The 13,138-nt window shown below is 41.9% G+C and overlaps 1 protein-coding gene across 1 annotated transcript; it reads left to right on the top strand.

The window, feature by feature from the left end:
- The first annotated feature begins 65 nt into the window (after positions 1–65).
- On the top strand, positions 66–12,004 carry LOC120797251 (nephronectin). Its single transcript, XM_040140754.1, has 14 exons — positions 66–245; positions 1,447–1,547; positions 3,031–3,123; positions 3,668–3,787; positions 5,228–5,347; positions 5,424–5,558; positions 6,145–6,219; positions 7,298–7,810; positions 7,958–8,074; positions 8,451–8,534; positions 8,977–9,075; positions 10,219–10,405; positions 10,520–10,604; positions 10,695–12,004. The coding sequence occupies exons 1-14, from the start codon at positions 169–171 to the stop codon at positions 10,779–10,781; spliced, it is 1,893 nt and encodes a 630-aa protein (XP_039996688.1). The 5' UTR covers positions 66–168; the 3' UTR covers positions 10,782–12,004.
- Positions 12,005–13,138: the final 1,134 nt, after the last annotated feature.

Below are 13,138 nucleotides of genomic sequence, written 5' to 3'. Positions count from 1 at the left end.
TTTATACCGGTACCGGGTCCACGGGTTCAAACCGCTGCCGAAGGTGGACATTAGTTTTCTCTTTGTTTTTGGGTTGTGTTTTTTTTCCGTCCCAGACCGGACCGGACCGGGACCAGAGCGGGCTAGTTAGTTGCACCAACCTGGATCGTGGCTCTGTTTGTGAAGAAGATGCTGACCCGGGTCAGCCTGGTTCTGGTATCCTGGTTCTGTATACGGAGCCAGGGCCAGGTCCTGGATCATGAGAGGTCAGGAATCTATCTCTGTATTTGACCATTTCTGAATGAAAGGATACAAGGATTTCAACAGAGCGTCTGTTGAATGAACAGTCATTTTCTACACTTTTAAAAAATGTTTTCCTGTAGCTGTAATTGTGTCGTTAACTTGCTTTATTGCCTCTTAAACTAGTTTTCCTTAATATTCTACCAACAACGATAACACATTTTATGTCTGGTCCTGTTAAGGGACACAGAAAAGGTTACACCTACCAACAGACCTATAAACATCCACTATTCATTGGTATGTTTGTGATTCTAGAAAGTGATTTTTACCTCCACCTTCTTTGTGCTTTTTGCATCTATTGTATATACTTGACCTCTTTAGATTTTCCCTCACTCCTTTTCACTTCTAACTGCTGTTAAGCTGATTACGTTTTACATTGGACTCATTAATCTGATGCTGATTGTGGCTCAGAGGCCGACTGCTGCATAAATGGCCAATTACGACCAGAAGATTCAAGCAGATTAGACGTGAGCAGATAAAGCTCAGTGATAGTTGTGTTATCAAACCGAATTTAATCAGAGTAAAAGACAAAAAGGGTGAGTCGGAGCAATACTTCGTATGCATTCATTCATAAAGAAATTGCCTTGAAATGGAAACCGAAATTTATCTGAAGACAGGAAAAGGGAAAATCCAGGGTGTGTGCAGAATTATAAAGTGAAGTAAATGTAAGAGAAAATAGCAAAGAAGGAATAACGACAGAAGTGGCAGAGAGCGTGACGGGAAAGAGGGAAAGTATGCGAGGGAGTGGAAAAAGGACAGGTATCCTACCCTCTCGTCCTCTCCCACTGATATAATTCATGTTCAGACAGGCACGTGGAAACAGGAGACGTCGAGAACGTATAGACGCACTTCAGCCAGTCTAAACTAGCACGGCCGACATAAACTAAACAGCCGGTGCTTCTGCCGCACGTTTTCCTGCAGCCGCGGAGAAATTGTGACTCTGAAAAGTGTGCAGGTTTTTTACACGAGGTTAGATTTCGCCCCCGCTGTTATTTCTGTATGGTTGGTGTCCAGAGAGAATTAACTTAAGTTGCTGCTCTTGTTTTTAAACTCTAGCCGCCCAGAGGATCACATGATGCGAGCAGCGGCAGAAGGACGTCTATAGACGTCTGAAGTGTTTACAGAGAACGTGACTATAGAGTATATTTGTGTAATTGTGTGTTGCAGGTGGGCGGACCGGGCGCTGTTGTCCGACGGCCTCTGTCGCTATGGCAACGGCGTGGAGTGTTGCTGGGGCTGGAGACAGATGGATCGAGGACGCTGTCAGCGTGAGGACGCAAACACAGACATTTACATCCTGAGAAGTTATCGCATCAGCTTGAACAGACCGTACTGGTGGTTTTACCTTCCCTCCCTGATCGTCCCTTCAGATTCTAGATTGACCTCCTTCCTACCGGGCAGCCATTAGTTTCACTTTATGTCTAATTCCCCTCTCGTGGTGTCTGTCCATGCAGATTGTCCTGGTTTTACCCCTCCAGGCTTTGACATGTCTGTCTGCCTCCTCTCCGGCAGGGCGGAGGTGGTCGTGATGTAGTGCTGCTCAATGCTGTGAGCGCCACAAACATTTTAAAAATCCAACAGCAACATGTCTTTCTGGAAACAGTGTCCCCGCTCCTCTGGATAATCCACAGAACACACTGGAGACAGTCTCTCCAGGGACTGTTTCTTCAGAAACAGAAATTAGTTCCACTGAAACCTGGTGACGGTGAGATCTAGACCAATGTGGTGGTAGATACCACTGCGCTTAAGTCTAATTTTTACACCTTTAGAATGAAACGCGCTGAATCGACACGTTTCATTACAGCGACCTGTTACCAGTGCAAAAAACATGTTAATGACAAGTCATCAACACCGTTCATATCTTTGTCTGGCGTTCACGCACTGTGAATTACAAGGTATCTGCAGGGCAGGTATCTGGACAAACACCTTTAATTAACAAATTCATTATTTGTTTAACTGGTTAAACCATCTGTACGTTTTCTGTCACTTATCTGGGTCTAGTCATGGATGGACTATGAGACAATGAGCCCCTGGGCACAGACAAGTAAAAGCCCCCCCCCCACCCTCCTCTACCCAGTTGCACCGTTCGTCTCGTAACTGAGCTACGTGACTTTCAAACAGTAAATAGATAAGAGTCACTTCATACAGAGGCCGAGGCCCCCGGGCCCGTTAAGTAATCCACGCATGGGTTCAGGTCCCATTAAATGAGAATTACATTGCTAGGAATTATTGTTAAAAGATGTTAAATGGTCACATCCTGATTTGATTCCAATGTAAGCGATGGGGGACAGAAACCAGGGTCGTCCTTCTTTCAAATGTCTAAAGCTGATGTGAAGCTTCAGTTTTTAAAACAATCTCTCTTTTTGTTACCGCCCTTCCACTGCAGCTCACCAGAGACACACACAGAGGGAAATGTATACTGTAAAGGCTTGATTTGATTAACTCAGACTGCTGAAGCCTCATAGTAGCTAAAGATGAACTTCTGAATAAGTTTCTGGACAAAGTGAGGGCTGTGCATTTTGACAAATTCCTCTGTGGGGACAATAAAGTATAACTTAAATAACTTAAATGCTTTTTTTTTTCAGATGTTGATGCAGGACTGAGAACTGATCTTCAGTCAGTCAAGCACTTGTTTATACAGCTGATTTACTCCCTAAAATGTATATTAACAACCCGTGTGTGTGTGTGTGTGTGTGTGTGTGTGTGTGTGTGTGTGTGTGTGTGTGTGTGTGTGTGTGTGTGTGTGTGTAGCTCACTGTCAGCAGGGCTGTAAACATGGAGAGTGTGTCGAACCAGACAGATGCAAATGTCACCCTGGATATACCGGCAAGGCCTGTAACCAAGGTAACTGTGTGTGTGTGTGTGTTTTTTCCCTGTAGTTTCACAGAGATTTGATTTCTCATCATGGCTTTGACAAAAAAAAAGCGAGAGAGACACATTCCTTTCATGCTTGTTTGACCTGCGAAGGCGTGTTTTACCTGAAGACCCCCCCCACACACACACACACACACATATACCACTGTTTGTAAACTTAGATGAATGCACACATGCAGGCGAACTCCACCCACCTACACCCACAGTGTTAATCTACTGATTAGAGGCTACATTATGAGTCATATCCTGACTATAAAGCAACATCTGGCTTCATACTGGGGCTTCATACACAAACTCTGTAATCTAACACTACACACACACACACACACAGACACACACACACACACACACAAAATGCTCTTCGTGACTAACAGCGTTGAGAGTCAAAGGTTAATCCCACAAGTTGACAAGAAGAGTGAAAACAGAGCGAAAGACTGTTCTCAGTTTAATGTTTGATTACCTGCCCTCTCCCACGTCTGTTGTGTGTGTGTGTGTGTGTGTGTTTGGGTTTCAGATCTGAATGAGTGTGGTCTGAAGCCTCGGCCCTGTAAGCATCGCTGCATGAACACACTGGGCAGCTACAAGTGTTACTGTTTGGACGGATACACACTGCAGCCGGACGGCAGCTGCAGGAGTGAGTTGCCACACACACATAAGTGGACAGTCAGCCATCACGTAGCGCTGTCTATCAGTCAGAGAGGACTCTCTGATTATCACTTAGTTTTCCTTGTGTGAGGCTTCTGCCTTTCCTTTTCACCTTCCACAGGTCAGGGCCGGTACTGTTTGAAATGTTTTGATACTATTGCCAATATGGAACCTCTGAGTTTTGTACCGACACCAAAACAATACAGAACTTTTTTTTCGATCCCCTACATTGAAATATAAATATGTTCTTCCCAGAAAACACAAGTTTCGTGTGTGTATCACAGCCCCATATCTCTGGCTCCTGTGAGCCTCACAGTGAGTCACACGGTAGCACTGGGTGACATGTGCCTTCATCACCATCAACATACGCTCTGTGGTTTATTTAGACTCAGTCCCACACACACACACACACACACACACCGTCCCGCTGACACAAATACTCCCTACAGCACCAGATGTGGATTAATCCACCGCTGAAAATAGTCCCCGACACATGCTCTATTTCCTCCTTTGTCTGATTTAAAAAAAAAACCAAAACGATAGTGAGCAGCTGTTTTAGGAAATTTAAAAGGACAAAATGAAACTATATATTAGTGAGGTGTTTTTAGAGATTTCCATCTTCAGTAGGAACCAATGGGCTCAGAGCTGAGAGCCACAGAAAGAGGAGGGATAGAAGAAAATCTCCAGACTTATCATGTAACTTTTAGTAAGATGGCACCACGAGATGCCAGGAAAAGAGAAATTTAAAGGATAAGTTACTTTAATTGTTCTCTCTTGTCCCCTTCCCAACGTGATTTCAACTACATGTGAAGTTAATTTGAGGCTCCAGTTGTAACAGCAGATTCATATAAATAGAAATAATAAAGCATTAATCAAATCTAGGGGATTTATTCCAAAGTTGTTTTGTTTTTAGTTAAAATTTCATACAAGGATTTTGTGCTAATATTCACAACATACACCTGTAAAAGAAATGATCAGAGAAAAGTAGAATCATCAGTGGAAATGCATTTGTTGTGTTTGCTCATGGAAAGCCAACACACTTTGTAAACCTGGACCTTTTTACCAAGTTATCCCCCTTTTTTTATCTGTTAAAGGACAATTTCCCAATTTCACTGAAGCACTGAGTGAAATATTTAAAGCAAGGCTCAAGACTGTGTTTTTCTGTTATGGCTGCACATTTCCATCACTTGGAAATATTCAAGATGTCTTGTGCATCCTTTTAAACGAAGTGCACCAACATCAGCCTGACAGGTTCACAATCTTTGGAAATTTAAGGATTTCCAGTAACATTTTCAAGAAAAATCTTTGGGTTAGAATGTGTGATGTGGAAATGGTCAAAGTTCAATTCAAAACTGATCGTAAACTCATTCCACTGAAGTATTTCAGGTTTTTATTAATGTTTTGCATTGATGTGTTTGTGTGCTTACAGATGCTCAAACCTGTTACCATGCCAACTGTCAGTACGGCTGTGAGGTATCCAAGGGGGTGGTCCAATGCACCTGTCCGTCGCCAGGGTTACGGCTGGGACCAGACAGACGCACCTGTGTCGGTCAGTCAGTTCTCCTGTATAAGGAAACACTGGCTGAGGCGTAGTTTATCCTCCACCTCTCTCTCTTTCTCTGCAGACATCAATGAGTGTGCGTCGGGCCGCGGTGTGTGTCCTCATCGCAGGAAGTGTGTGAACACGTTTGGGAGCTTCCTGTGTAAATGTCATCTCGGCTTCAAACTCACGTACATCAATGGACGGTACATCTGCATCGGTGAGGCTGCAAGTGTTTGTATTAATCTGCCCTTAAACGGTTCAGATTTTGTGTTAGTTTTGACTTCTTGTATCATATTTGTGTAAAATGATGCAGTTTAAAGTAACACATTGCTTTTGTTGGATCAACATCTTTTTTTCCCCGAAAACATCAGCTCGTCAGAAGTTTTTAGAAATGAGTTTATCATGTTATTGTTATGGAATAGAAAGCATAGATATTTGAACTGAAGTCACTACACGTCACCCGGCGTCGATGATGTTACCTGTTCAGGTTTCAAAGCACTCTGATGTTCATCAGAGTTCATTTGAAGCCAGTTTCCACAGCTGTGTTTAAATCTTGGAGAGGTTGGATTTTCACGTCTAACTTGTCGGATAAAAATCCAAACTGTCACCGAGTCACAACTAGTTTCCATTTAACCATTGTCAGAGAGACAAATCAGGTCCCCCTCGGAAACTTCTGGCTGCGATTGTGCTTCTTCTTCTTAAAACTGTTCTCTGATGCCAAGAGCTGGTTTCCAACCTCCAACCAATAAGTAATGATTTCATTAAGCAGCAAACAAGTATAATAACTTTATTTCTGTTACCAGATAAGGACACTCGGCCGTTCTGCTCTCTCAATCCATCCTCTCCAAAGTGCAGGTGTAAAGGAGGCAGCTGCAAAGGTAACAACGCCTCCTCGTCTCAAACATTTAACACGTCTCCGGAGTCTGAGCCCAAGTCACAACCTCTACAAACTCCACTGAAATGTCATGTTGATGGTGTCTTACTTCATTATCAAGCTGATAAAACAGGATGTTGTGTAGGTCATAATCCGAAGAGAGATCGTTCAAAAAGTACAAACTAAAGGGATGTCACCTGGAAAATATTTGGACATTTGTAAAACTGTTATTTTGTCAATTCATCAATTTTGCATCATGAATTTCACTAAATATCGGTGTCCTGGGTTTAAGATGCTGACCGTGTAACTGCATTGTCCTCGTTTCAAGGCACCTTTGGTAGCTGTTAATCTTCCCGTCATCTCCGCTCTGCCCCACAAAACCAAAACGCAGTAACTGCATATTTGGTCAAAACTGAGTTAAGCCCACAGTCTGACTTTTTGACATCTGTTTTATTTCATAAAGAAATGTTTTAACTTCTACAAAAAACAACAAGCATGTAAAATCAGCAGTAACCAAACTGCAGGGGCAACACTCCACCACCTTCTGACCCGTTTCTTGTGACTAGAAATTAATTTGAAATGCTCCAACATCTTAGTTTGTAATGGAGGTTGGTATACTACATAAAAAAGGCAGCAACTAAATCATAATGGAGAAAAGATAAAACAGATGAACTAGCCCAAACAAAGAGAACAGTATCTTTTTTTTTGTGTGTGTTTTAACTGTCAATCCTCATCCTAAAAAGAGCATAAAAGTAAGGCTTCACAGCTGTAGTAGCAATCACACTTTAGCTAAACAGCCTTCACACTTCAAACTCTTCACTTTTTCTGTAGTTTGTCATTTGTAGTCCTTTGTAGGGCAGTACTATTTACAATCTGAAGGGCAACAATTTGGGGACAAAAATCTAATGTAAAGAGCAAAATCAACAATGTGTTAGTCCATTTATACTTTCACTCTACTCTACTTCCTGTCTAATAAAAGGCAAAAATATTCACAAAAATAAAACATCTGAGATTTTAATAGAAACATTAAGTCAGTGACAAAGTTCAGGCTTCGTGTCCTGAGTTAGTCTGTTTTCTTTCAGCTGTCTACAAAGTCACTCTGGAGCCACAAAGACCAAGAACTACAACTCCCACCACCACCACTGCTGCTACTCCTCCTCTTACTACTACTATTGCCTCTACTGCTACTGCTACTTCTACTGCTGCTACTGCTACTACTACTACTACTGCTGCTACTACTACTACTGCTACTACTACTACTACTGCTGCTACTACTCCTACTACTGCTGCTACTACTCCTACTACTGCTGCTACTACTACTACTGCTGCTACTACTGCTACTACTACTGCTGCTACTGCTACTTCTACTGCTACTGCTACTACTACTACTGCTACTGCTACTACCACTACTACTACTGCTACTACTACCACTCATCCAACCACCACAACAACCTCTACCATAGCAGCAACTACCCCAGCTACTTCTACAACTGCCACTACCACCAAACCAACCACTCTAATACCTGCTGCTACTGCTACTGCTACTACTACTACTATTACTACTCCTTCCACTACTGCTACTACAACTATTTCAAGTATATCTCCTGCCACTACTTCTTCTGCTACTACTACTCCAAGTACAACAACAGCTGCTACCACGACTACATCTACATCTACCCATCTGCCTACTACAACTCCAACAACACCTACCACTATTACTACTACTACAGTGGACACAACAGTCACCACGGTTGCCCCGACAACCACGTCACTTCCCACCACCATCTCCGTGGTAACGACCACATTGAACAACAGGGTGAACAAGGACATCACACACAAACAGAGAGGAGACGTGCACAGTGAGGACGTGCACACACACACACACACACACACACACACACACACACACACACACACACACACACACACACACACACATAAACTAGGACTACAACGATTAGTCGATTAATTGATCGTTAATGTCAAAAATCTCCATTTCTTGCTTCTCAAATGTGAATATCTGTTTTGTTTATTCTCATCTAGGATGAACTGAATATTTTTAATCAGACAAAACAAGCAGTTTAAATATGTCAGCTGAAGCTTTGGGAGCACTAGAGAACACTTTATAGACCGAAAGAGTAAACGATAAATAGAGCAAATCAATAATTAAATAATCATTGCAGCCTTAATTGTCGTTATTTTAAAAATATATTTGTACGGGTGTGTGTGTTGCAGTTCCTCGACATCCCGACCACAGCCATGTGTGGGAGTTTGATATCGACCTGGGAATCACCGCCGAGGATGCCAGAGATGATCCTGGTAAGTGTGTGTTCGTTTTGGTGATCTTCACGGGCCTGAAAATGTGAAAGTGTCCGTCTTACCTGACGCCGTGTATTATTTGGGAAAAAAAAAAAAAGACCCAAACCTTTACGTAGTCAACAGCAGCTGGACCTGGTTTTATCATTGGCTCTTATTTTGGTAGTTTTGTCCATCATTTCCACCGTTAATAATAAATATCTGCCATCCGGGAGCACGGTGCAGTCAGGTGATCAGACAGACTGGAAACAATCCAACGGCTGTTACAGACGTGTGTGGAAGAAAAAAGGAAGGTAATGGTCAGTTGGTAAACATCCCGGGGGAGTTTCAGTTCAGCTCCAGATTTAAACCCACTAATCCTGCTTTGTGAGGCTTGCGTTTGTTATCGACATTTAAACAGCTGTGTGTGTGTGTGTGTGTGTGTGTGTGTGTGTTGGTGTTGTAGAGGCTGGTGTGCTCCACTGTACCTTCGATCACGGAGTGTGTGATTGGTTGTCAGACAGAGAGGGAGATCTACACTGGGAAACTTCTCACAACCCTGCAGGTAATAAACAAACATGTCTCATACAGTACACGATATATCCTGTTTCAGTGATTAATACATGATCAATATATTAATAATATATGACGTATAACGGTTTTGATGATAAAATACTAATCATATATTTGTCGTTCATCGTCTGTTCCTCCAGCAGCCTCCACTGACGTGTGTCCACAGGAGGAGTTAGAGCTGTTAACAGAGACGCTGATAAATACTTATTAAAAGTCTGTTATATAGTGCATATACTTGCTAAATATGGGGCCTTAACATGAAGTGGTTCCCACTTTGTTAGTTCAAAGCTCAAATATATAGTTAATTACATGTTTTAGCTTTGAGCTTGTAGTTAGTGACGGTGCTGTGCTGGACTGCCTGTTTCTAATATTCTGACCGCTTCGTGTGTGTAAATAGGGAGGACAAAAAACTGGAAACACCCGACACAATGTCCAGGAGAGAAACTATGAAAAAATTAGTCATGAGACGTAATTTCTCAGACTCCAATGTGTCGACTTCAAATATCCTGTACTGTCCAAAATGACCGTTTTGTGATTCAAAACAGAGAAAAGCAAGAAGAGCGGGAACTCATGATTTTTTGGCATTTTTTGCTTGAAAAATTACTTTTATCAATTATTATTATTATTTATCAAAATAGTTGCATATTGATATTTTTGCCAATTGATTTATCGATTAATCAACTACGAGTTTGAGCTCTAACATATGAAAATTCCCGAAAACAAGTATGAACACAGGAAAATTCACTGTACAGCAGACACTTGATTTTGTTTTTCAAGGCTTTGGGCTACGACCTTTAAGACAGAGAACACAAAAATTAATAAAATCTGAAAAAATTCAAGTTGGGTTTCTGACCATAAAACTATTTATGAGGTCATGTGGCGTCACTGCAGCGTACATGCCAATTATCTCTGGTATTTGCTCGTCTTCTTGTGCAGAATTTATACAAATGCCAAATATCATCTGGTACCAGCTGTGTTGTTAACTAAGTTTCTTTGGTTTTCTTGACATTTTTTGACAGAGTTCCGATATGGAATAGACCAAACTAAACTAAAAAAGTAGTTAGTTTCAGCTCTAATGATGGTATTAACACAAAAAACAGAATTTTAACTATAATCTTGATTAACTTTGCCTCAGGTGGGCGATACCTGTCTGTCCCAGAGCTAAAGGCGGGACAAAGGAGCATCCGCGGCGCCCGATTGGCCGTTCAAATCGTCCCACCCTGGAGCCTCCGCGACCTGTGTTTCTCCTTCTCCCATTGGCTGACAGGGCATCATGTGGGCGTGCTGCAGCTTTTCGTCAGGAAAAAGGGACACGGCCAAAGGTACCAGACGTCACTGTAAAAAAAGAAAAAACAGTTAAGTCTCTTCTCTAATTAATAAAATAGCTTGAGTTGGAATCACCTGTGTGAAATCTTGCTCCTGATTGGCTGTTGCAGGTATAGCCCCGCCCTCTGGAGCAGGACAGGTGGACACGGTTGGAGACACACGCAGGTTACCTTGACGACACACTCTCTGGACAGGGTGAGAGACACACACGAGTAAATGTTGAGTTTTGTGTGAAGCGTCAGCGTCGTCGTTGGTGGTGACAGGTGTGTGTGTGTGTGTGTGTGTGTGTTGTTGAAGGCCGAGCGGAGGTGGGGGCGTCGTGGTCAGATCGCTGTAGATGATGTCACACTGAGACAGGGGGCGTGTCGATGACATCACTGCGATACAAGGACACTGAGCGGTCGTCGGTTTGTGCGAGTTAAAGGACCGTGCTGCTCTTTTTCGTGTCATAGCCCATTGACTTTGAATCCTGTAACCTCACGTAGCTGTTAAACCATTTCTGCCGTATTATTCAGACTCCATCTCTTTCTGAGAAACTTTTAGAAAAGATGTTTTTGGTTGTTTTCTTGATGTGGTTTGTGTTGGAGCAGCAGCAGCGGCAGAGCTTCACTTTAACGCCCCGCAGACTAAATATAAACAGCAGAATGACAGGGGCTGAAGATCCTGTGATCTCTGACTGGGAAACCATCAGTCAGAGTCAAAAGACGACCTTCGCCGTTTGCTGTGCAGATGAAAGTCAAGCGGCAGGTTAAAACTCAACAGAGTCAAACTGAACTTTGTTCCCATGTTAGATATTCCAAGAGGGTTTTTATTTTTTAACTTGAGTATTTTTTCCCCTCATTTTCAAGCAGGTGAGACTTTGACATTGATTTGCTTTTTTCTTTTTTTTTTAATGATTGCTCTTCGGTCCGGTCGTCTTAATGGCAGCAGAAAAAGCAGCATTTTCTCCCCACAACGACGCCTCCCAGCTACTGTACCTGTTTGTGTGATGCAACATGGCCGACGAGCGTTGCTCTTTATACTCTTTCCTTTTCGACTAAACTGTAAAACAGATGACTGGCAGCTCTCGCTCTCACTCAGACACAAATAAAGCTCAGGATAAATGAGCTTTTCACCAACAGGTTCATGTAGACGGCGGCGTTGTGCGTATCTGGAGGATTAATGAAGTTTATCCACTAGGGGGCCGATCAGATTACTTATGCACAGCACACGTCTGGACGACAAGCTGCATTGATCTCTGGGGAGTCACACTCAGAAATGATTTAACTGACTGAAGGAAGACAGGAAGCACTTCACCCGACGGGACGAACAGACCGCTCACCGGTCTTTGCTTTAGATTTTCAAACCGGAAAAACATGGAGGCCATCGTAGAAAAATCGGATTTCTCCAGAACTATCCACCAAAATCATAAATCTGTGTCGAGAAACAGGAAGAACTAGACCAGTGGTTTTGAATAAACAGATTGTTGTGGTAATATTATGATCGTGAGCTTAAATTTGTTTATTTCCTGTTTGTAAAAGCTGCTTTACAACTAAAAGTTGTAAAAAAGTTTTTATTTTATGTTTTTATTTCTTGTGTGTAAACAGATAAGTCAAATCGTCACCAACATTTAATACATATATGAGTTGGTTATTTGGTGGTTTTGTAAATGTATTTCAGCCTAATACTGACATGGATCATTTGTACTGATAAACTTATTATGAATCTAAATCAACCACTGTGCCTCTTCGTTCGCTCTTCTCATCAGCAGGTCACTTTTCTGAATAAACAGAAGAAGAGTTGGGTATTAACTGTGTAATGAACTGTGATAATCAGCGTCGCACCAGTGACAGAAGCTCTGCGTCCCGCCCCAACTGTTTGAGTGACAGGTGAAATCACATCCTGTCAGACATTTCATTAAAACTAAACATCTTGCTACTTTTTGCTCACAACTTTATTTTAGGGCTGCAAATGGTTATTTTCATTATCGATGAATCAATTAATATGAAAAGTCTATAAAATAGTAAAACCATCACACGTGCTCAGAGCTCAACCTGACGTCTTTGAATGTCTTGGGGTTTTTTTTTTGGTTTTTTTTTGACCGACAGCCCAAAACTGTCCACTTAATGTGATAGAAGATGGAGAAATGCAGCAGAAAGTAACTAATGTTGAGCATTTTCCTTAAGAAACAACTTAAACACTTAAATTGGTTGGATATTAAAAAGTTCAATTCATTACTTACCCAGCAGAAAATTAATAAAATTGACTGAGGAAACTTCCTAGAAAATAACTGAGGATATGAGACGACCAGCAAAGTGTCATCCCTGATATAAATCAGCTTATTATTTACAATTGTGCTTCTTATGTGCTGAGGAATAAAACACAACGTTCCAGTTCAGGCGATCAACAGAAGATTAGTTGGCAGCTATTGTGACAATTGATTCAATGTTTTAGTGATTTTTAAAGCAAAAATGTCAAGGATTTGTTGTTTCCTGCTCCTCAGATGTGAAGAGTTGATGCTTTTCTTTGTCACAGAATCTCTTTGGGTTTCGGACTCTTGGTTCCGACACAAGACATTTGAAGACGTCCCCGCGATCTGTGGGGAATTATAACCTGGAATTTTTAAAAAAGTTTTTGTCATTTTCTAGAGAAACAGAATAAGAAATCAATGATAAATCTTTGGTTGTAGCCCTGGTCCGGCAGCGGTGTGGCTCGATTCAACTGAAGCGACCGATTGATCATTGTATTAA

Source organism: Xiphias gladius, chromosome 12 (genome assembly GCF_016859285.1).
Source record: "Xiphias gladius isolate SHS-SW01 ecotype Sanya breed wild chromosome 12, ASM1685928v1, whole genome shotgun sequence".
In the NCBI taxonomy this organism is placed as follows: domain Eukaryota; kingdom Metazoa; phylum Chordata; class Actinopteri; order Istiophoriformes; family Xiphiidae; genus Xiphias; species Xiphias gladius.
Note: the sequence above shows the minus strand (reverse complement) of the source record. Positions and strands in the feature narration are given on the sequence as shown.

Excerpts from the sequence above, each read along its gene's own strand:
- LOC120797251 (XM_040140754.1), top strand. The coding sequence starts at position 169 with ATGCTGACCCGGGTCAGCCTGGTTCTGGTATCCTGGTTCTGTATACGG. Across the intron at positions 10,406-10,519 it reads AAAAAGGGACACGGCCAAAG|GTATAGCCCCGCCCTCTGGA; the intron begins GTACCAGACGTC and ends TGGCTGTTGCAG. Across the intron at positions 10,605-10,694 it reads CGACACACTCTCTGGACAGG|GTGTTGTTGAAGGCCGAGCG; the intron begins GTGAGAGACACA and ends GTGTGTGTGTGT.